This window comes from Ictidomys tridecemlineatus, chromosome 2 (genome assembly GCF_052094955.1).
Source record: "Ictidomys tridecemlineatus isolate mIctTri1 chromosome 2, mIctTri1.hap1, whole genome shotgun sequence".
Taxonomy (NCBI): Eukaryota; Metazoa; Chordata; class Mammalia; order Rodentia; family Sciuridae; genus Ictidomys; species Ictidomys tridecemlineatus.
In genome coordinates, this window is record NC_135478.1 from 59,053,502 (window position 1) to 59,077,487 (window position 23,986).

Genomic DNA, 23,986 nt, shown 5'->3' on the forward strand with positions numbered 1-23,986 from the left:
CAGTAATTTCTGGAGATATGAGCTACCCAAATCAAACCAGAAGAATCTAGAGAATTTAAACAGATCAATTACAAGTAATGAGAATAAAGAAGTCACTAAGAGCCTACCAACGAAGAAAAGCTCAGGACCAGATAGATGCTCAGCCAATTTCTACCAAACCACTAAAGAAAAACCGATACCAATCCTCCTCAAATTATTTCATGAAATTGAAAAAGAGAGAACTCTTCAAACTCATTCAATGAAGCTTATCTCACACTGATACAAATCTAGACAAAGAAACATCAAAAAAAGAAAAATTCAGATTAATATCCTTGATGAACATAGATGCAAAAATCTTCAATAAAATACTGCTAAACCTCATTCAAAAATATATTAAAAAGATAGTGCTCCATGACCAAGTGGGTTTCATCCCAGGAATGCAACATTGATTCAACAAATGGAAATCAGTAAATTTAATTCATCACACAAATAGACACTGAGATAAGAATACATAATTGCAGCATCTCTTTTTTAAAAAATACTACATCCATTCATGCTTTAAACACCAGAAATAACAGAAATGAAAGAATCATACCAACACTGTAAAAGCTACATATGACAAACCCAAGGCCAACCTAATACTAAAGGAGTACTACTACAGTATTCTTTCTGAAAACTGGAATGAGAAAGGGGAGCCCACTTTCACTATTTCTATTAGTACACAAACCAACTTGTAGCAAGTACAAAATGTAGAGATAATACCCTGCAATCTATCAAATCATAATGTAATAAAATCCCACAAGATAAAATTCACTATTGAATGAATAGAGAGCTGAACAAATCAAGTCTGTTAATCTCTAGCCAGAGCAATTTGGCAAAGAAAGGTAATTAAAGGAATATGAATAGGGGAAAAAAGGGCTAAAACTAGGTCCACTTGAAGAGGACATAATTATATATTTAGAAGACCCCAAAAGAAGTCCACCAGAAAACTCCTAGAACTCAAATTAATTCATCAAGTTGAAGGATACAAAAATAATACTCATAAATAAATTGTGTTTCTATACTCCAATAACGAATAAACTAAAAGATAAATTAGGAAAATTATCTCATTAAAAAAAAACTTGTGAATCAACCTAACAAAAGAGGTAAAAGATCTCTACATTGAAAATTACAGAATACTAAAGAAATAAATTGTGGAAGACCATAGTTGATGAAAAGACTTCTCTGTTCTTGGATATCCAGAATTGTCAAAATGGCCATCATACTGAAAGTGTAAAAAGATTAATGCAATTCCCCTTAATAGTCCAAAGATTTTCTTCACACAAACAGAAATAGCAATTATGAAATTCACTTGGATAAACAAAAGACACAGAATATCCAAAACAACCCCTAGCAAGAAAAATGAAGCAGGAGGCATCACAATATCAGACCTCAAATTACACTACAGAGCTATAAAAAGAAAATCAGTATGGTATTGGCAACAAAATAGGTAAGACCACCAATGGAACAGATGATATAGAAACAAATCCATATAAATACAGTTACCTCATACTATATACAAAGGCACCAATATTATACATTGGAGAAAAGATAGCTTCTTCAACAAATGGTGCTCAGAAAATTGGTAATCCTTATGTAGCAGAATTAAATTAAACTCTCATTCTCTCACCATGCACAAAACTCAACTCAAAGTGGATCAATGACCTAAGTATTAGACCAGAATCCCTGCACCTGCTAGAAGAAAATGTAGGCCCCAAACTCCACCATATCTGCTTAGAATCTGATTTCTTAATAAGATCCCTAAAGCACAAGAAGTTGTTGGTGGGCCTGACCTTGGATCTATGTGGAGGAATGCTTATCTTGCTAATGATTGTGCAGTAGGGAAATGCTAACTACAGCTCTATGTTTTGAGACAGAGTGTTGTCAGAACACTGGCAAGCACCATTTCCCTGTTTCTTTGACAAGAAGTTATTTCCCTGTTAGTACAAGGTTAGCCTACATGGCAGCTCCTAGACTCTTGGTTTCAGGACTCCCATAATATGATATGTTGTGTATCATCTCTGGCCTATCATGATTGTTATATGTAAATTGGCACATACCCACTATAAAAGCTATTTTTTGCTGCACATACAGCCAGACACCATTCTATGAAACTGTTTCTGGAGGGGGTTTCTCTGTTCCCTCAAGCTCCCATCAGTTGATGCTAGAAAGGCAGGCCCCTCAGCAAGAAGTAAAATCAATTATCAATAAAAGGTATGGCATCAAACTAAGAAGCTTCTTCATTGCAAAGAAAAAAACCAAGGATGTGAAAAGAGAACCAACAGAATAGGAAATATACCCTTCCCCCTGCACCTCAGAAAAAGCATTAACTTCCAGGATAGATAAAGAACTAAAAAATATAAATTAAAACTATACCACCACCACCCACCACCACTCAATTAACAAATGGGCAAATAAATTTAACAGGAACTTCACAGAAAAAATAAAAATGATCAACAAGTATATGAAAACATCTATAGAAATTAGAGGAATTCAGTAAACAGTTTTAAAAAGACATTCCAGTGTAGGAGACAGCAAATATGCTGATCTCTTACTTCCAGCTACTTTTTCTATCTTATGTGTATTACAAACAGAACTTTACCTCCCCTAGGAATAAAACTGTTGAAAGATTACACCTTTCGGAGTTTATACACTCTTATCCATACCACATTGTCATGGGGAAATGTAGAAAGAAGCACTAGGGAGGTAGCAGAAAGTTGTTATGTAGTAATAGTTGGCATGATAAAATATTTAAATAGGCTATTAAGTCACTCATGCTTTCAGAATGAGCCCAACATTGTCTTTCCAAACAACAACAAACAAACAAACAAAAATTTAAATTTTGTGGCATTTTCTCGGAGAGAACCTACTGGTAGGACAGAGGAAAGAGCTAAGTGGTAATGTAATGTATTACATAGAATGTGTGAGCTCTGGCTTCAATGCCCAACAGTAAAATAAATGATGATAATGACTATAATGATAATGATTATGATGATTTTTAAAAGAATTGTACTATTAAAATTATAAAGACTGAGTTTATACTCACCACTCAAAAGAAGAGGATTATTTCAATTCATGCATTCCATTCATATCTAGTCTTATTTCCCATGGGATTGTAGATGTAAAAGACTTTTTGAGGACAATTTTTTAAACTATGACTTCTTTTTTTAAAAAAAATAATATTTTTAGATGTATTTGGACACAATACCTTTATTTTATTTATTTTCATGAGGATCGAACCCAGTGTCTTGTATGTGCTAGGCGAGTGCTCTACTGCTGAGCCACAACCCCAGCCCAAACTATGACTTCCTGAGACTGTAAAATTCCATTGAGAAGAGTTTATCTGGTCCCAGCAGAGCAGGATGGTCCAGTTAGTACTGTCATACAATATGATGTCAATTTTCTCAATCCTCCTCATAAGTGAAAAATTTTTATAGACTGCACACTTTTTCAGCATGTAATCTATATGACTTCATGCCCTATATTGATGAACAAGAGTACTAGAAATGAAAGAATGACTATAAATGTAGCCCACTCACAGAGAATGTGCCTCAATTTCTTGATTGTATGGCTTCAATTACTAGCACCACAAAAGCACTGAGATCTATTTAAAAAAAATATATATATATATATATTCTTTTTTTCCTTTCCTGTTTAATTGTGACCTGAATGATTCATGGACATTTATACATATTCATATTTTTTCTCATTTCTAGCATTTATACTGCAGATTCAACTCAGGGGCACTCGATCCCTGAGCCACATTCCATCACTGCTTTGTATTTGATTTAGAGATAGGTTCTCACTATGTTGCTTAGCACCTAGCCATTGCTGATACTGTTTTTGAACTCATGATTCTCCTGTCACAGCCTCCCAAGCTGCTGGGATTAATACACATGTACCACTGAGCCCAGCCATTTCTATCATTTTTGAACCAGTTATTTTTCATGGATCAGTATTTTTACCTACCAATAAAGAAAAGTCCAGGACTAGATAAATTTTCTGGAAATTCCTACCAAACCTCTAAAGAAGAACTAACATCAATACTCCTCAAATTATTCCATGAAATAGAAAAGGATGGAACACTTCCAAACTCATTCTATGAAGCAAGAATCACCCTGATATCAAAACCAAACAAAGATACATCAAACAAATAAAGCTTTAGACAAATATCCCTAGTGAACATACATGTAAAAACTCTTAATAAAATACTGGAAAACTACATACAAAAACATATTTAAAATATAGTGCACCATGATCAAGTGAGGTTAATCCCAGGGATGCAACCTACAGAAAGCAAAATGTAATTCATCAATAGACTTTAAAAAAAAGAACCACATATTTATCTCAATAGATTAAGAAAGAGCATTTGAAAGAATATAGCATCCATTCATGTTCAAAATGACAGAAAAACTAGGGATAATAGAAACATAACTGAACATTTTAAAAGCTCTATACCAAAAATCCCAAGGTGAACATTCCAAATGCCAAAAAAATAAAGAAAACAAAAGAAATTAAAGGAATATTCATAGGAAAAGAAAAGCTCAAAATGTCCCTATTTGCCAACAACAAGATGCTATATGTAGAAGACCCCCAAAAAACACCACACAACTTAGAATAGTAACAGGATATAGAATTAACACCCTTAAATTAATTATGGTCCCACACACAAATTATGCATCAGCTGATGAATTACAATAGGATCTAAAAATTTTAAAAATAAAATATTCAGGAAACAACCTAAGAAGTGAAAGACCTCTGTAATGAAAATTACCAAACACTAAAGAAAGAAATTGAAGAAGATCTTAGAAGATAAAGACCTCCAATGTTCATGGAGTGGCAAAAATATGTTATCAAAATTGGCATACTATCAAAATGCTACAGTTTTTATACAATTCCTATTAAAATGTCAATGATATTTTTCTTAGAAATAGAAAAAGTAGTCATGAAATTCACTTGGAAAAACAAGAGGATCAGAATATTCAAAACAATCCTTATTGAGAAAAGTGAAGGAGGTGGCAGACATCACAATGCCTAATCTCAAATTATACTATGGAGCTACAAAAATGGAATGGTGCATCAAAACAGGAAAGAAGTCCAATTGAACAGAAAATACATCACAGAGACAAAACCACATAAATACTGTTACCTCAAACTAGACAAAGGCACCAACAACATACATTAAAAGAAAAGACAGCCTCTTCAACAAATGGTACTGAGAAAAACTGGAAATATGTATTTACCTTGCACAAAACTCAACTCAAAGTATATCAAAGACTTACGCAATAGACCATACATTCTGTATCCACTAGAATAAAATATAGGCCCAAATCTCCATCATGTTGGCTTAGGAACTGACTTCCTCAACAAGACTTCTAAATTGCAACAAATAAAATTAAGAATCAATAAAAGGGAAGGTAACAAAGTATAAAGCTTTCTCACCGCAAAGAAAATGATCAAGAACATGAACAGAGCGCCTACAAAATGGAAGAACATTAGTCTTCTGGATATATAAAGAACTCAAAAAACTAGCTCGGGGGACTGAAACAGGAGGATCGAGTGTTCAAAGTTAGCTTTAGGAATGGTGAGGCACTAGACCCTGCCTCTAAATAAAATGCAAAACAGGGCTAGGGCTGGAGCTCAATGGTGGAGCACTTGCCTTGCTTGTGTGAGACTCTGGGTTTGATCCTCAGAATTACATAAAAATAAACATACATATATATTGTGTCCATATGCAACTAAAAATAATAAAAATACAATAAAATAAAATGTAAAACATAAGGCTGGGGATGTGGCTCAGTGATTGGATGCCCCTGAGTTTAGTCCCCAGTAATTCCCCCCCCACAAAAAATCAAAAAACTTCATACACACACACACACACACACACACACACATAACCCAATATTCTTGGGTCTATATTTTCTTCTAGTGGGTACAGGATGTTGATAAATGTGCAAAGGATCTGAACTTGTAGTTCATAGAACTAGAAATACAATTGGTCAACAAATATATTTTTTAAATGCTCAACATCTTTAACAATTAGAAAAATACAAATTAAAACTACATTGAGATTCCATTCTCAGTCAGAATGGCAATTATCAAGAATACAAGTAACAATAAATGCTGGAGAGGATGTGAGAAAAAAGTTATACTCATGCATTGCTAGTGAGACTGCAAATTGGTACAAGCACTCTGGAAAACAGTACAGAGATTCCTCAGAAAATTTGGAATGGAACCACCATTCAAACAGTTATCAACCCAGTTGTTTCTTGATTTTATTTTTTGCAATTTAGAAGTCTTGTTGAGGAAGTCAGTTCCTAAGCTGACATGATGGAGAGTTGGGCCTACATATATAACCAAAGGACTTAAAATCAACATACTGCAGTGACATGACATAACCAAAGGACTTAAAATTAACATACTACAGTGACACAACACAGCCACATAAATGTTTATAACAACATCACAATAGTTAAGCTATAGAACCAACTCAAGTGCCAAGATAGACAGCTGGGCCTAATGTATATCAAAATGACTTAAAAATCAACATACTACAGTGACAAAGCCACATCAGTGTCTTATAGCAGCTCAATTCAAAATAGTTAAGCTATAGAAACAACCTACATGCCCTTCAAAAGATGAAAGGTTAAAGAAAATATGGTACATATACACAATGGAGTATTTCTCATCCATAAAGAAGAATGAAATTTATGGCATTTGCTGGTGAATGAATGGAACTTGAGACTATTATACTAACTGAAATAAGCCAATACCAAAACAAACAAACAAACAAACAAAAAAGGCCAAATGTTCTCTCTGATCCTAAATAGAATAAGTTATAGCCCATGTATGTACAAAATACATTCTACTGTCATATATATCTAAAAAGAACAAATAAAACCTGGTGCTAAAAAAAATAAAATAATAACAGAGATAAAATGTTTCCACCTAACATTCCCATTTAGTAATGGATAGAGATGACCAAAATTCAGTAAGGTATGGACACTCATTCTAAAGCAAGACTAGAAATAAATGAAGCAACTCTTATGGAATTATGCAGGTCCTCAGGCTAGGTCTCTCCCATATCCTTTTAGAGCACAATATTGACAAGTTTGGAGGAACCACCATAGAAAGTGCATTTCAGATACTCTACTGCCTATATCACTATTCCACCAACATGACTTCACTCTCACAATACTGATGCAGAAAATTATTACCTAAGAACTTGACAGTGTAAACTATCACAATTTATAAATCACAGGTAAGACATAGAAAACTACAATACATACACCATTTGGAAAATAATTTAACATTATGCAATAAACCAATAGCACAAGATGCATCATGCAGAGCAGGCTATTTCCTAAGCAGACTCTCACATAAATGTGGTTTTATATATACCTGAACATATAAAAATTTCAATATAGAAATATAAGAAAAATAAAAAGATCTGTATGATTGTTTTATAGTTCATAACTCTAGAAACTATTTCCAAAGATACTGCAAGAGACAAAATGATGAAAAAATGTCAAAAAAATGTTAAAATAATGAATTAATTCAATGATAAAGCAAAGAAAAACTGAATAAATTAATGAAAACAATGCAGGACATGAAAGAACAGTTCAATAAAGATTCTGAAAAAGAATCAAGTAGAAATCTTGAAAATAAAAAGCCCAATATCTCAAATAAAAATATCCACTTGAAGTCAGAACCATAGACTAAAGTGAAAGAAAAAATATCAGAGCTTGAAGTTGATGATGAAATCTCACATTCAGACAATACCAACAACAATTAAAAGAATTATAAACAACTCACAAATCCAATAGACACAATTCATAGACTATTATTATGAATCACAATGGAGGAGAGGTACATTCTACAGGCAATGCAAGCTTTTTTGGTGAATAAAAGAAATTATTTCTTTGGTGAATAATAGAAATTATTTCTTAAATCTTGTGAAACTTATGGACATCCAGGTACAATATGCTTTTAGAACACCAAGTGGACATGACTAGAAAAGAACCTCTCCAAATCATAGTCTGTAAATTTACCAAAGGTAAACTGAAATTTATAAGTAGGGCCAAAGCAATTATAAACACATCAGAAAAATTTCAGATTTCTGAGTAGAAATTTTAAGGCCCAGGATATTAGGAAATGATATATTTCAAACCCTAAATAAAAGGTTGAAAGAAGAAATAAGGATAAAAACTATAAAATGAATGGAAAGGGTGGTCATCACGTTAAGATGAAAAAATCAGAAACAAAACTCCAATTATCACATGCTCTCCCTAACATGTGGAATCTGGGAAGAAAATAAGAATGACTAGAAAATGATGGAGGGATTATTAAGGAAGAGGGAAGGTAACTGGGGATGAAAAAGAAAGAAGGGGAAAAATGAAAGTAAAGAGAGTGGTCAGGATTCAAGTATTGTATTTGTGTATATAGAAATATCACTGTGAAATTCACTAATTTGTGCACACAATAGGAGTTGATATTAATAGTTGACAAGAACATCTGTTTTTATAATAAATCAAATTTGCTATCATTTCACCATATACAAAACACAAGTACTAATTTAATAATATCTTTTTCTTATTTCTGCAAGATATAAAATTTCAGGTTCAAAATTAACATAAAATTTCTTCAGGCAATATCATTTAGATGATAAAGTTCCTACAATTAATTACTAAATTATCCTGGATTCTATAGGATCAAGAAAGATATTAAAAATATGAGTGGAATTTGAACATTTACTTTTTTCCACTGTTCTTTTGTGATCAAACTCTCTTACTTTTATTTAACAGGGCATGAACACCAAGAGTAACTCACTTTTGTAAGTCTTACCTGCACTGAAAATTACTGATGTTCTAGATTGTGCTTTCATATGTCGAAGAATTAGATTCCTGTTGCTAGGTTTGAAAAAGTAATAAAATTGGTATTTTAATACACACAAGAAAACATTGACAAAATATAATTCAATACTTAATGTTTTAGATCTAGTATCAGAACTTTTTTATATGCTCTCCAAATTTGTATGCCCTATAGACATTTAATTGACTTGAAAATTATTTGTACAATGTTTGTTCTGTTCTGTTTTTGAAATGGCATTTCATGATGATAGCCAGTCTGATCTTGAATTCCTGGGCTCAAGCATTTGTCCCACCTTAGGCTCCCAAGTAGTTGGGGTAAATGCATGAGCCACTGCACCCATAGCTCGTAATTAGAGAAGAAAAAAAATAAGATGAAATGATCATGCATTGAGACAAGACAGGTAAATATATTAACTAGTGTAGCTTGAACTCAGAAAATGCCCTGTCTCTGTGAACAATAGCTTCTTGTTCTTGCACAAGTCCTTTCTCTTAGGCATAAGGCCTTCTAAAAATTAAGGGTTGTATCACTTTAGTTCACCAAGTTGTTATGAAGATTTACTAAGATAATATAGAGTGCTGCTGCTTCGGAAAGATGTCATTGAGTCAAAAAGCATGAGTGCATGTGAACTAAAAAGAGTGTTGTAACTTTTGAGTCTAAGTGTGTATTACCATGAATACTCAGGGATTGGGATCAGTCAAAACAGGTTGTAATAAAAGCTATTCACTACCAGTCTGCAGGGTCAGTTCCGGCAGAAACACTGCAGTAACAGAACTGACAGAGACAAAGGAACAATTTTAAATCCCTTTATCCCCCTCCAACTGACTACAGAAATATCTTTCTTAAGTTTCTAAGATATCATTAGGTCCTTGATAAATTGAAGGAGGATGGTAGAATAGATAACTTCTGCTAAATTGAGCATTTCAAGACTCAAATAGCTAATTAGAAAAATCATAGGTGTGATACTATTTTTTCCCATTAGTAGGGGTTATACTGGAAATGAAATGGATAATGCTGGAAACCCTAAAGATAAAGGTTTAGAAAGTTCTAAAATATTGGTTAGTGGTATATCTCAGTGGTAGAAAAATTTCCTAGTATGCATGAGAAGAAAAGGTAAGGAGAGGAGAGGAAAGAGGAGAGAACAAACTTTAGAGGTGATTCATGTATGCATCATTGCTTTTATAAATTAATTTATTTTAATTATGTATATATGGCATCAGAAAGCATTTTGATTCCTGTTATACAATTGCAGCACAACTTTTAATTTCTGATTGTACATGATGTAACATTGCACCATATGTGCAGTCATATATGTACCAAGGTAATAATGTCTATCTCATTCCATCTTTCCTGCCCCCATGACCCCTGCCCTCCCTTCCTTCCTCTTCACCAAATCAAACTTTCATCACTACTTCTTGGCTAGACTTTTGAAAGGTTTCTTACTGATGAACTGTCCTAACTAACTACTGTTCCATACATAGTTATATTATGAAATCTTACCTCATGTGAGATGCAACAGATATAACTATTGTGGATCTAAGTCTAATGCTGATTAGTATTTTAATGTAAATACTTACACAGTATTACCACTAGCAATGGCATAAGACAAGGCAATCTGTCCATAGTTATCTGAAGCAGACACATTAACACCTCGTTGAAGAAGCAGCTCAACTATTTGTGTTGATTTATGCTCCACAGCAAACATGAGGGCTGTTCTAAAATAAGAAAGATAACTTCAACCTTAGGTATTTTAATAAATTTATTTAAACAGACAATTTATTACATTTTACCAATTTGATATATAGCTTTGCATACACTAACAGATACAAACATCTTAAAAGATCATTTCATACATACACAAATATTTTAAAGATTGTTTGTTTACATACACAAACATCTTGAAAGATCAAATCTTTATCTTTGAAAATCATCTGTAAGTCTAAAAGGAAAACAAAAACACAAAAAAGAAATATCTTGTCCCAAAAGGGGAGAGTTACAAACTTAAAAATCCTTCAATGGACAGTAACTATGATAAGGTCATTCATCTTCAAATGGCACAGATTTCAATGAATAAAGCTCAGTTTTCTCCCTAGGGCAATGGAATATATTGTAGCTCACAGTCAGCCAAAGATCAAGAAGTAAAAAAGCTATTTTCAGGCATACCATAATAACAGTAGCACTAGTGATGATAATAGTCATTGTTGCTTCAGTCATTCACTCTGAGAAGCATTTTGAGGCACTGAAATAAATGCTACATGTATAATCTTGCAACCAGCCTTTAAATGTATGGTATTCTCTTTTTCATTAGAAATGGACAAAATCTGTTAATAGTAATTAACTCTCACTTAGAAAAAAGTCTAAAATCAATATTTAAAGCAAACAATTATCCAAAGGACAAAATTATTTTCAATGTCTATTTATGCTCAACACAGCATTTCCAAAAGAAAACTATACCAGCCAAAGATAAAAATAACAAAGTTTAAAGTTCAATACTTAATAAAAAAGCAAACTAAAAGTCCATATTTTACATAACTAATATGAAAAGTCTAGCTAACACAAAATCACATAATCAATAAAATCAAATAATAATGATAAGCCAATAATTATCTGGGCATGTGAATCATACTACACACCCTCATTTTTGTTGCTCAATTTGAATAACTGCTTTTCTCCCTAATTATAGTTATCTTTTGTTCATATATTTCATACATGTTCATATATTTCACTCTATTCCAATGATTATGTCATTCTCATTAACTTAATATTTTTAAATTGACTAATTTTTTACTACAATATTAAGATTTTTCAAAAACTAATAAAGTACTATACCTTCCCTTATCATCAACTGCATGTATGTTTGCTTTATTCTTAATAAAAAATTCTACCATCATCTGTCTGTTTTTCTTTATGGCGAATAAAAGTGGTGTTTGTCCACTCTGAAAAAAACAACAAAAATAGTTTATTCACAAAATTACTACTTCTCAACTGAACTTAACCTTACAAAATACTGTATGAATATAAGCATATAATAATAATGTAAAATAAGAGTAGCCACTCCATTCTCTTCCCATTCTGCTTCCATGTATGCTGCTCTTTCATTTTGAAATGCCTCTAGAGTGGACACATGAACTCCAGTCATTTCTAAAACTGCTTCAAACATTTACTGTTTCCACAGTTCTTTGCCTCTGTCACAGCATTCATCATGGCATCTTGGGATTAAGTAACCTGCACCCACCTCATCAAGAGTGTGTAGAGGACATGAACTGTATCTCAGTAGCCCCATTCCCTAACACATATTAGTAAACGATGTAAGTATTGTATATTTAATTAACAAGCCAAATTTTCAACTCACTAATAGGGTGAATCAATTATTTTCTAAAGAATATCTACTTTTCCAGAAATACCAACCCTCATCTGAAATATTCCTTGTTTTACAGAAATTGTGCACTGTATGTCCAGTATTACATAAATAGCTTTCCCATTTCTTAATACCTATTTGACATTGATTTTTCATAGTACATATTCACATATGAAGAATTCAAGTTTCAGAGATATAGTCCTGAGAGCTTTCCAATGACATGGAAGTGTCCTCCATGTTATACAAGTCCTCTTGATTCTCTTCTATTTATGGAATCAGAATCCCAGATATCAATGTCAGGCATTCCTGCTTAAAAGCAATAGACTTTGAATAAACCATGTTTCTTTTTCATAATTGGTCTCTGTGTCTTCTTTTATTATAAAGATGAAGGACATTTATCTTTCCTGTTAGAAAGCTTAATATGAAAATATATTCTTCCTACACAATTGGAGAAAATTTTTGCCAGCTAATCCACTGATGGGGAATTCACAAACAGAAATAACCAACTCAAAAAACAACAACACTGAGCTGGGGTTGTGGCTCAGTGGTAGAACACTCACCTAACACATGTAAGGCCCTGGTTTGACCCTCAGCACCACATAAAATAATAAAGGTATTGTGTCCAACTAAAACTAAAAAATAAATATTAAAAAGAAACAAACAAACAAAAAGCACCCAGTCAATAACTGGGCAAAAGAACTAAATAGAAATTTCTCAAAAGAAACACAAATGTTATATATATATATATGACTCTTCTACACCTCTATCAATTAGGTTAATGCAAATCAAAACTACACTAAGACTTTATCTTACTCCAGCCATAATGGTAGTAATAAAGAACACAAACATAATAGCATGCTGGTAAGAATGTAAGGGGAAGGCACATTTGTACACTGCTGGTGGGAATGCAGACTAGTACAATCACTCTGGAAAACAGTTTGGAGATTCCCCCAAATCTAAGAAGGAAACCACAACATGAACCAGCTATCCCATGCCTCAGTATTTTCCCAAAATTACTAAAATAAAATTTGCCTAGTATAGTAATACAGCCACGTGTGTTTACAGTAGCACAATTCACAATAGGTAAATTATGAAATCAACCCAGGTATGTGTCAATATATAAAAGAATTAAAAAATTGTAGTACACATGCATACAATGGAGTATTACTTAGCCATACAGAATAAATTATGCCATTTGCTGGCAAATGTTTGGAAACAAAGAATACCATGCTAAGTGAAATAAGTTAAGCTAAGAAACTCAAAGGTCAAATGTTTCATATGTGGAAGCTGAAATTAAAGAAAAAGATAAGGGAAAAACAGAATATCAAAAGATGGGGGCTGGGATTATGGCTCAGCGGTAGTGCGCTCGCCTAGCATGGGCAGGATCCAGGTTTCATCCTCAGCATCACATAAAAATAAAGGCATTGTGTTGTGTCCATCTACATCTAAAAAATAAATATCTAAAACAAAAAAAGTGCTGGGGATGTGGCTCAAGTGGTAGCATGCTCACCTGGCATGCATGTGGCCTGGGTTTGATCCTTAGCACCACATACAATCAAAAGATGTTGTGTCTGCCAAAAACTAAAAAATAAATATTAAAAAATTCTCTCTCTCTCTCTCTAAAAATAAAATAAAAATAAATAAAGATATTAAAAAGTAGAATATCAAACGATGTAGGGAAGATCATTAGTGTAGAAAAAGGAGACTGAGAGAAACAGTGGAAATGGGAAAGGGAAGGCAATAAAGAATGAATTCTTCAAAAATCATGTTACATGCATATATAAATATACCTTTATGTGTAAGTGCAAATAAACAATCAAATATAAATAAATAGACAAGTGAGAGGAAGTCCAGGAGAAAAGAAGCAGAAGGATGAAGGAGGAGGGGTAGGACAGGAGGAAAAAGAGGGGATCATGAACTCAACTGGAATTCCTTGCCTGTATGATTTTGTGGTTGGGATGAACCCAACTACTATGTATAATTATAAACTCTAATAAAAATAATATTGAAAATGTATTCTTACTTGTAATGATAATCCCAGTAACATAATGCTAAGCTACTTTTCAAAATTCTTTTTTACTCTGGTTCCACTTTAATTGCTACTTAAAGTTATTTATAATTTTTGGCAAAATTTAATTCAGAAATTTTGTGTACCAACAAGATTTATGCTGATTTATACAGATTATTTTTAGCATAATGAAAGACACTAAATCACTTGTATTTTTAGGGAACAAAATTGATAACTCATGTACATAGTACAGCTTGCAAAATCCATGAATTATCTACTTCTAGCAATAATTTATCCACTTCCAGCAATGAGTAACCTAATCAGGCTCACAAAAATTCCAATGGGAACATGATTTTTATAGTGTACAGAAAGAAAACTATTTAAGTGCCTAAATTCTAAATTCAAAAATTTAATCCCATTTCAAAGATATTCATAATATATTATGTGGGACATATTCTTGTACATCAGTAGAAACCACCATGAAATCTTTATCAAAATATATTATAAAAGAGTAGTTGTAACCTCATTCATAGAGGCAAAGTAGGTGATCTGAGTGAATGCTGCAGTTGCCAGTATGCCAACTGAAGAACATGTATGCCCAACATGTGAGAGGTAAACCCTGCACACCACACTGTGCAGTACTATGGCTCAAGGGGTACCACATCAGATTCCTTCACAGAAGCTTGAAGTTTAGATTTCTGCACGAGTCTCTTGGATTCTAAATGTGGACACAATTCAAGGAGGCAAACTAAATATACACATGAGCTACAAAAGAAGGAGGAGGAATACGAGAAGAACTTCCATCATTTGCTACTATTCTAATTGAGAAAATTCTGCTTATGATCAGTATTTGTTAACACACATCACTGTTAATTTTAAAGAAACATATTTCAAGTATTTTGGAAATAAGGTGATTAATGTATACCGTATTCTTGGCTTCAATATCTGCGTTGAATGAAAGCAATTTTGTTGCTATTGATGTGTTCCTATAAAACATAGCACAGTGGAGAGGAGTTTCACCCTTGTTGTTGTGAACATTTGGATTGGCACCGTTTTCTAGAAGAATAATTGCACATTCCTCTTCCTCATATTGTATGGCCTGTCGATTTTAACCAAGAAATAGATTGTAAATTTGGGGAATTCAAGAAAAATATTTCACATTTTACTAATCAGTTATAACTAAGTGGCATTAACCAATTTTTCTTCTAAGCATTTAAATCAAAATCATTTACTGCAAAACCATTGGCTACATCTACCTTCATCAACGGTGTGTTGCCATCACTGTCATACAGGTTGACACTGCATTTCCTCTTCACTAGAAGAGCCACCACTGCTGGATTGCCATAGGCACAGGCATAATGTAGAGAGGTTCTATGCAAGTAAGAGGCTTTATTAAAAATTCATAAGGCACCTTTTGAAATATACAACTATTCATGCAATTATAAACATTCTATTTTCTTCTGAAGAAGGTACAATATTTACTAGCTGTTATTACTTATTAAATTAATAAATGATCAACCTATGCCATTGACACTTTTTAAAATTTCTTGTTTCTGATACTGCTGCGGATTAATCCCCAGGGAACTCAACTACTGAGTCATATCCTAAGCACTTTTTAATTATTTTTTAAAATTGGGATGCAGGGTCTCACTAAATTGCCCTCCCTGGCCTTGAATTTCCAAGCCCATGCATCAATATCATAAGTCACTGGAATTATGGGCTTGTGCCATGCCTTATTTCATACATTTTACTTATTTTTGCTTTGTTTCTGTGGTGCTGGGGATGTAACCCAGGCCTAGGCATTCTGGGTAAGGAAGGTCTCTACCATAGAACCACATCCCCAGAGCAGAGCAGTCCACTTGCCTAGAAAGAACATGGCCTTGCAATTTTATCTTTGATTTGAGTTCTACTTTAAGCTCTGTGAAATACTATTTATTCCATAATCTTCCTCTCTCTCAGTTTCCTCACTAATAAGGTAAGGGTTAAAAACAATAATTACTTCTTAGGATACTACTGGGTTGCTTAGTGGAGAACCCATGTAAAATATCTAAAGAGTTTCTAGCACAAGCAACAGCTCAATAATTAATTACAATAGGAACCAATCAACAGAGTATTTAAATTAATAAATTAGTAGCATTATAGTAGTTTTGACAGATATCTTTTAAAAACTATATATTTCAATGAGACTTAGATGCTTTTTCTCCCTATCATTTTAACAATACTGAGATTAAAATGCCACTAATAATTCAGGGTGCATTACAACTATAATTGACAGCATTTAATTTTTTTCTTCATATACAAAATAAAGGACCATCATAATTCATGGTATCTTACCTTAAATGAAATGTGAGACAATAGATTTATGGCTGTTTTAGTCACAAGGATGGCATTTAAATTAAGTTTAATTCTTGAAAATACTATAGAAAAAATAGGCTGAATAATAACAGCAAAAGACCAAACTGAAAGAAAACTAATCCTTGCTTATCTTATTTATTTCCAAGTAACTTTAAACCAAAGGAAAAAGGACCCAAATAAATTAGTATGGTTAAATTCATTCAGCATTTAAATATATAGGATATATGCAAATCAGATATTTCCAATGTTCAGCATTTAATATGATCTTAACTTTTCAAAAGGAAGTTTATAATTTTCTACCTCCATTAATGCTTGATTGATAAAAAGAAAGAATTTCATTTGAAATTGAATCCTATCACTTCAGTTTTAGTTAACTGGTCACTTAAAAGGGAGTTTTTATGTAAGAGTTCTGTGAGAGTAGAATATGTCAACTACAAAATAAATATCTGTACAATTTATGAGCATAAAAAGTGGTATTCAGTTTATGAGTACAAATGAATAGATTAAAGAATAGATAAGAATAGTTGAGAACTTCCATATTTTTAAGTAAAATTTTTATAAAGTAAAGCAATACTTTTGCAGTAGTAATAATCTTTTATATTTGCTCTCTTATATTTTCATCAGAATGAAACCAAAACAAAATTATTAACCTATAATTAATTATTTTTAAACGGTGATGCAGAGTCTCACTAAGTTGCCCTCCCTGCATGTGTGAAATATACATATATAAGAAATATATGTGTAGTAATGTCTACAATAGATGAAATGTACTATAGAATGTCTATACAGAAATGTACTAGAAGAAAATACAAATGATTCTTTTTGTTGGAAAACACTGTTCTAAGAGAGAATGAATTGAAAAAAAAAAAGACTTTCTAATTTGTCTACCTCCCTTTTTTAAATCTATTATACTGCTGCTGATGAAGATGATGATGATGTTGTTGTTGTGCTGGGAATTGTATCCTTACCATTGACCTTGCCATGCAAAAGTGCTCTAACACTGAGCTACGTTTCCAACCCTGGAATTCCAATTTAAATCAGACAAAGTACACTTTTACAGATGCTCAAGTGACAGTGACATATGAACATGAAAAAAATATTTAGTTTCCTTTGTAACAGAAATAATTTAAGTCTAACAAATGAAATACATTCCTCAGCTATAATGTTTTTGAGGATGAAGAACAGTGGCGTTGGGCTGTTGATTAAGGTTAAGCTGTTTAATTCTTCTCAAATAGATGATTTGATGGTAACTTCTGTGCAACATTTAAAACTGTGCATGTCACTACTACCAGTTCCATTTTACTGTTCTTCCAGATATTTGGATATTCTATTTATCCTGTTCCAGTCACTTACATTTTGACCCTTGGAAAACAAGTAATTGTGAAAGTTAATAATGTATTTTGATACAAAGAATGGCAAGCCTTTTTCATTGTAAACAGTTTCTTAGTATTATCACTAAGAAAGGGCTGCATGTGGAACTAAAAAAATGTACTGATATTTTTATTTGGTTTTTTTTTGTGTGTGAAATTGATAACCACAGAAAGAGCTCACACTCTGGGTCAAAAGTATTTATCAGCACAAATGACCAACAAGGCCTACCTTGTTCCCTTCAGAACAGGGTAGGGCAAGGTACAGTACAGCAGCAGCGGGCAGCTCTATGCAGCCTAGGCACTCTTTGTGTGCTGCTCCCTTGGCCCTGGTGACTGAGAGCCTGCACCACCTGGATGCTCTCAATCAATGCTCTGCTCTCTGGTTGAACAAATACACAGGAATGGATAACTACAGGAAAGGGTATTAAAACAGTGGAATCAGCAATTTTGTAATTTTGTGCAAGAAGCTTTTAGTAGATGCTTTTTTAGTGTAGTGTGTCTGAAGTGGTGACAAAATTGAAAAAGCATGTTGTGTTTGGTGTTTGGGAAAGTGTAAAAGCTGCCAATAAACTCTATTGTCCTCTCTGGAAAGGTAACTGAAGTTAATGAAGTACTGCAGAAAATTCAGGGCTTGTTGTTATGAAAATGGTTAGATGATCAAGATGACACCAACTTATCCTTCAGAATTTGATGAACTAGTGAGGAAGCATGATAGAAATAAGTAAAATCTTAGTTTTAGGGGTGGAAGACATACCCCTAAATATACTAGTGTGAAATAATTTTAAAAATAAAACAAGAAGAAAGAACATGGAGCCATCTTCCCAATTCAGAGTTGTTGTGAGGCCCTCAGGCCCCAACAGATAGTAGATTGTATCTGAAAACTTTTCTTTAGCCCTCCTGTTGCTCCATTATGAGAAACTTTTCTCATAATTCACTTTTCTGCAATGCTTTTGAAAATGTGTACATTACCAGCTACTATGTATATTCATTTTTTAAAAAATCAGACACCCTATAGAAATATTGTAAGTGGCTGGGAAACCAGCTGAAGTTATAGAGGATTCCACGGGGTATTTAAGTCAAACATCCTGGTAAAAGGAGAACTGGTTTCCCTTCTTCTCTGCCCCATTGGCAATGTCTGAAAAGTGCAGGCTTCATTTCCATCAGCCCAGCTTTCCCCATTGGCCCCTTGCCCTTCAGCCTCTATTACCTATTTTTTTGGTCGGTGTCATCAATATGATATCCACGTCCCAGATAATGTTCAATTCTTTCCAGTTCACAATTTTTGGCAGCCTGGTGGATCTTCCCAAGGGGTTTATATCCAATAACCTTGATCCCCAGGTTTAAATAAACAAGCTTTCTACAGGATTTGACCATTCCTGGAGACATCGCAAACAACTTCTATCAAGCAGCCTACCAAGGCAGCTCTGAGATTAGCTATCTGACAACCAACTGTTAAAACAATCGTTGCCAAGCGACACTAATAAACAAAAGTGCGTAGGCATGCACGCACCCTCACGCGCCACAATCTGCCTGGCTGTCGGTGATTGGCTCTTGGAAGGTCCGCCTCCTGAACTGTGGTCAGTGTCTGGCTCTTCTGTCCAGTAGGAGGTGGAAATGCCAGATAAGCTGCACTACCTCAGCCAGCTCCTAAGTCTCCAACACCTCTGCATTCAGGGCGTAATCCCCCTCCACACCACCCCACACATTGAACCTTCCCCACCTGCAGCTCTCTGCCCAGTTCCAACCTGGGGCTCCAGGGAGAGCTGACGGTGCTGACCACCGGGAGTACTGTGATTCAGGCCTACCTATTGGCTAAGGTGGGAAACCCCAATGTCCTGCCTGTACACAGTGCAGAGGTGGAGAGGAGGGCAGCAAGGACGCAGGAGCAGCAGTTGGGGGTAGCCCAGGCAGTTCATTGTGAAGTCCAGGTAGTCCATTGTAAAGGTTCGTCCCTCTCCATTACAATGCAGCCTCTTCCAGTCTCCTCTGAGTTGGCCTGGCAGTGTGAGCTGCTAGGCGCTGGGGTCAGGGCCTTGTGGATTGGCGTGGCCTTGAGTGTCTGGGCTTGGATTCCGAGTTGGGGAAAGCAAGAGGATGGATGGTGTAGCTCGACCAACCTAGCTGGACCCACAGTGCGAAAGTAGGTCCCCTGCTGTCAAAGAAGCCTTGATGGTGGGTGGCAGGTGAGACCCATGGAGGCTTGATGGTGGGCAGTGGGTGAGACCACCACAGCCCCAGCCACAGGTGGGCCTCAACAGTGAGACCCACCCCCAGAAACCTGGGTGGGCTTTGATGGTGGGCAAGGTAGAACACCACCAAGAACAGGGTGGAGCTCCCAGAGACCCCGTGGGCCTCCATGTGGGCAGTGGGTGAGACCACGTCCCAGACCCGGGTGGGCCTCAAGGCCAGCCATGGGTGAGATCCCCCCACAGACACTGGTGGGCCTCAACAGCAAGAGGCAGGCGAGAGCCCCCCAAACCTGGGTTGGACCCAATAGCATGCAGTGGGTGAGAACCCCACCCCGAGATATGGCAGGCCCCCAGGTGGGCCTCCATGGCAGGCGGGGTGTGAGATCCCCTCACAGACATTATAAAGTAGTCTGGTATTGGTGGGGGTTTGAGGAGGTGACAATTGGAGGGATCCACAGATGGAAGACAGAGTTTGTGGATGCAGATAAAATGCCTCATGAGGACCACACTCCAGGGTCTTCACACTGCTGAGGTTTGGGGAGACCTTTCTGTACCACACCCACCCAAGAAGGAAACCCTGCCATCCTGGCCTCTTCAGAACTAAATAAATCAGATGGACCTCATAAACATCTTTGGACTATATGATCCATCAATAATGAATTTATTTGCTTCTCCATGAAACAATGAACATTCTTTAAAGTAGTTCATATTGCCGAGCACGGTGGAGCACACCTATAATCCCAGCAGCTTGGGAAGCTAAGACAGAAGGACAGTGATTTCAAAGCCACCCTCAGCAACGGCAACTCAGTGAGACCCCATCTCTAAATAAGGCTGGAGATGTGGCTAAATTGTCAAGTTGCTCTGAGTTCAATCACTGGTACCCCCCCAAAAGTCAATACTTTGGGGTACAAGGTAAATTCAAGAAATTGAGATAATTTCTTGCATCCAATCAGATAATAAAAGAAGAAGTTAATGACAAGATAAGAAAACAGAAACCATTTAATGCCTGGAGATTAAAGTATACAAATCTGGATTATGATTGGATCACAGATGAGATCAGGGAAGAAATAATAAATTTTTCAGAAATAAATTAGAACAGAGATACAATACATCAAAATATATTGGGTAATTAACACCAATAAATCAACTATATATCTATATACCAATGGCAAATCAACTAAAACAGAAATTACAAAACACATTCACAATAGAAAACATAATAGCCATAGAAAACAATAAAATACTTGGGAATAAATTTAACAAAATATATGAAATACTTCTACAATGAAAACTACAGAGCAAAAAAGAGAGAAATTTAAGAAGACCTTAGAAGATGAAAAGATCTTCTATGCCATTGATAGGCAGAATTAATATTGTCAAAATGACCACATTACTCAAAGTGCTATACAGATTCAATACAATTCCTATTTTAATCCCAATGACTTCCTTTGTAGAACTAGAAAATCAACCATAAAATTCAATTGGAAAAATTAGAGATCCAGAGTAGCCAAAGCAGTCATTTAGAAGAAATGTGATGCAGGAGGCATCACAATACCAGACCTTAAACTAAACTACCAAGCCATGTAACAAAAATAGTGTAATATTGGCACCAAAACAGACACACAGAACAATGGTAAAGAACAAAAGAAAAATCCACATGAAAACATATCTAATACTACAAAAGGGTGCCAAAAACATACACTTGGAGAAAAGACAGCATCTTCAACAAATGGTGCTGGGAAAACCAGAAATCCACATGTAGCAAAATGAAACTAAACCACTACCTCTCACCTTGCACAAATTCAAAGTGAATCAAGGACTTATACAATAGAACTCTAGAGAGCCTGCAACTAACTGAAGAAAAAGTAGGCCCAAATCTCTACCACATCTGCTTAGAAACCTTACTTCTTAACAAGACTCCTAAAGCACAAAAAGTAAAATCAAGAATCAATAAATAGGATGGAATCAAAGACGTATCCTTTTAACTTCTTCTTAGCAAAAGAAAAAGTAACATGAAGAGAAAGCCTATTGAATGGGAGAAGATCTTGACAAATGCACCTCAGATACAAGAATCTCCAGAATACATGAAAAACTCAAAAAATTTTACACCAATAATAATATCAATAACAACCACCCAATCGATAAATGGGCTAAGGATCTGGACAGACACTGCATAAAAGAAATACAATCAACAAATATATGAAAAAAAAGTTCAGAAATGTAAACCAAATTTACACTGATATTTTATCTCACTCTAGTCAGAATGGCAATTATCAAGAATAAAAGCAACAATAAATGTTGGTGAGGATGTAGGAAAAAGGTACACTCATACCTTGCTGGTGGCGAGGCAAACTGGTGCAACCACTATGGAAAGCAATATGGAGATTCCTCAGAAAACTTGGAATTGACCCAGTTATCCCACTTCTCAGTTTATACCCAAAAGACTTAAAGTCAGCATACTACAGTGATGAAGCCACATCAATGTTATAGGTAAATTATGAAAGCAACCTAGGTGCCTTTCAACAGATAAATGAATAAAGAAAATGTGGTGTGTACAAACAACCGGATATTATTCAGCCTTAAAGAAGAATAAAAGTATGGCATTTGGTTGTAAATGAATGTAGCTGGAGAATACCATGCTAATCAAAATAAGGTAAACTCAAAGAACCTAAGTCCGAATGTTTTCTCTGATTTTTGGATGCAAATTCACAGTAAGGGTGTAGGTGCCTAGGGAAGAACAGAGGTACTTTGGATCAGGCAGAGGGGAGTTAAGGGAGGGCAAGAGGAATGGGGTTAGGAAGGATAACAGAATGGATCTGACATAATTATCCTATGTGCATATATGACTAAATGACCAGTGTGAGCCTATATTATGTATAACCAGAAGAATAAGAAGTTATATTCCTTTGTATGTATGATGTGTTAAAAATGCATTCACTGTCATGTATAACTAAATAGAACAAATAAAAATGCCTCTAGGTGCTCAGAGAAAATAAAATCAAATAACTGGAATTGCCCCCACAGCTGTCTGTTTACTTCCCTGGCTTAGCATCCTTACAGCAAGTCATAGTATTCCACGACAAGGATGAAAGATCACCACAAAGATCACCACAAAGATCACAGCAAGTGCAGAGGAGGAACATCAAAATTGGAGGTGAAGGAGGAAGGATGGCTGTCCTATTACTATCATCAGTATGGTGGACTAGCACTAGCTTCCCTATGTGCCTAACACCAGGAATCCAAAGAGAAGTGAGGTAATACAGAAGTTTATTCAGTCATAAAGAAAAATAAAATAATGTCATTTGCAGTAAAATGGATGGAAACCATAATATTAAGCAAAATACATCAAACTCAGAAGATCAAGGGTCATATGTTTTCTCTCATGTGTGCAAGCTAGAGAGGAAAAAGAAAAAATAGTGTGTGGGGGGATGATCTCAGGAAAATCAAAGGGAGATTATTTTTTAAAAACACCAAGGGGTGGGAGGTAGGCAGGTAGGGGAGAAGTGCTGGGGAGCAATATTGGCCAAATTATATTGTTAGATTGTGTGCATGTACGAATATCTAACAAAAAATCTTGTTATGTACAATTATAATGAATAAATTAAAAAATGTGGAAAGAAAAAAAAGCTCATTGGAACTGCTTATGTTTCAACTTAAAAATCTACAAATATCTATAATCATTTTATGTCCCTCTGTCTCTTAGAAGCCATATTCCATACATATACAAGTATGTATATGTATTTCTGCATATATGTATATTACTGTACCAAATATATGCATATATAGGTAGATAGATATAGATATATAACAACATTCAAGA

At 34.8% G+C, this 23,986-nt stretch overlaps 1 protein-coding gene across 1 annotated transcript; it reads right to left on the reverse strand.

Moving 5' to 3' along the window:
* Positions 1-231: 231 nt before the first annotated feature.
* On the reverse strand, positions 232-19,363 carry LOC144370512 (uncharacterized). Its single transcript, XM_078031326.1, has 7 exons — positions 19,185-19,363; positions 15,485-15,623; positions 15,178-15,351; positions 11,716-11,822; positions 10,464-10,601; positions 8,863-8,927; positions 232-266 (listed from the first exon to the last, which is right to left on the reverse strand). The coding sequence occupies exons 1-7, from the start codon at positions 19,361-19,363 to the stop codon at positions 232-234; spliced, it is 837 nt and encodes a 278-aa protein (XP_077887452.1).
* Between the last annotated feature and the right edge of the window lie 4,623 nt (positions 19,364-23,986).

What these genes read in the sequence shown, in the direction of transcription:
- LOC144370512 (XM_078031326.1), bottom strand. Translation starts at nt 19,363, where the DNA reads ATGTCTCCAGGAATGGTCAAATCCTGTAGAAAGCTTGTTTATTTAAAC. An exon ending in GCAGTTGATGATAAGGGAAG is followed by an intron (nt 10,602 to 11,715) that starts GTATAGTACTTT and finishes TTCTTATTTTAG; the next exon opens with AACAGCCCTCATGTTTGCTG. An exon ending in ATTGCTAGTGGTAATACTGT is followed by an intron (nt 8,928 to 10,463) that starts GTAAGTATTTAC and finishes TTTCAAACCTAG; the next exon opens with CAACAGGAATCTAATTCTTC.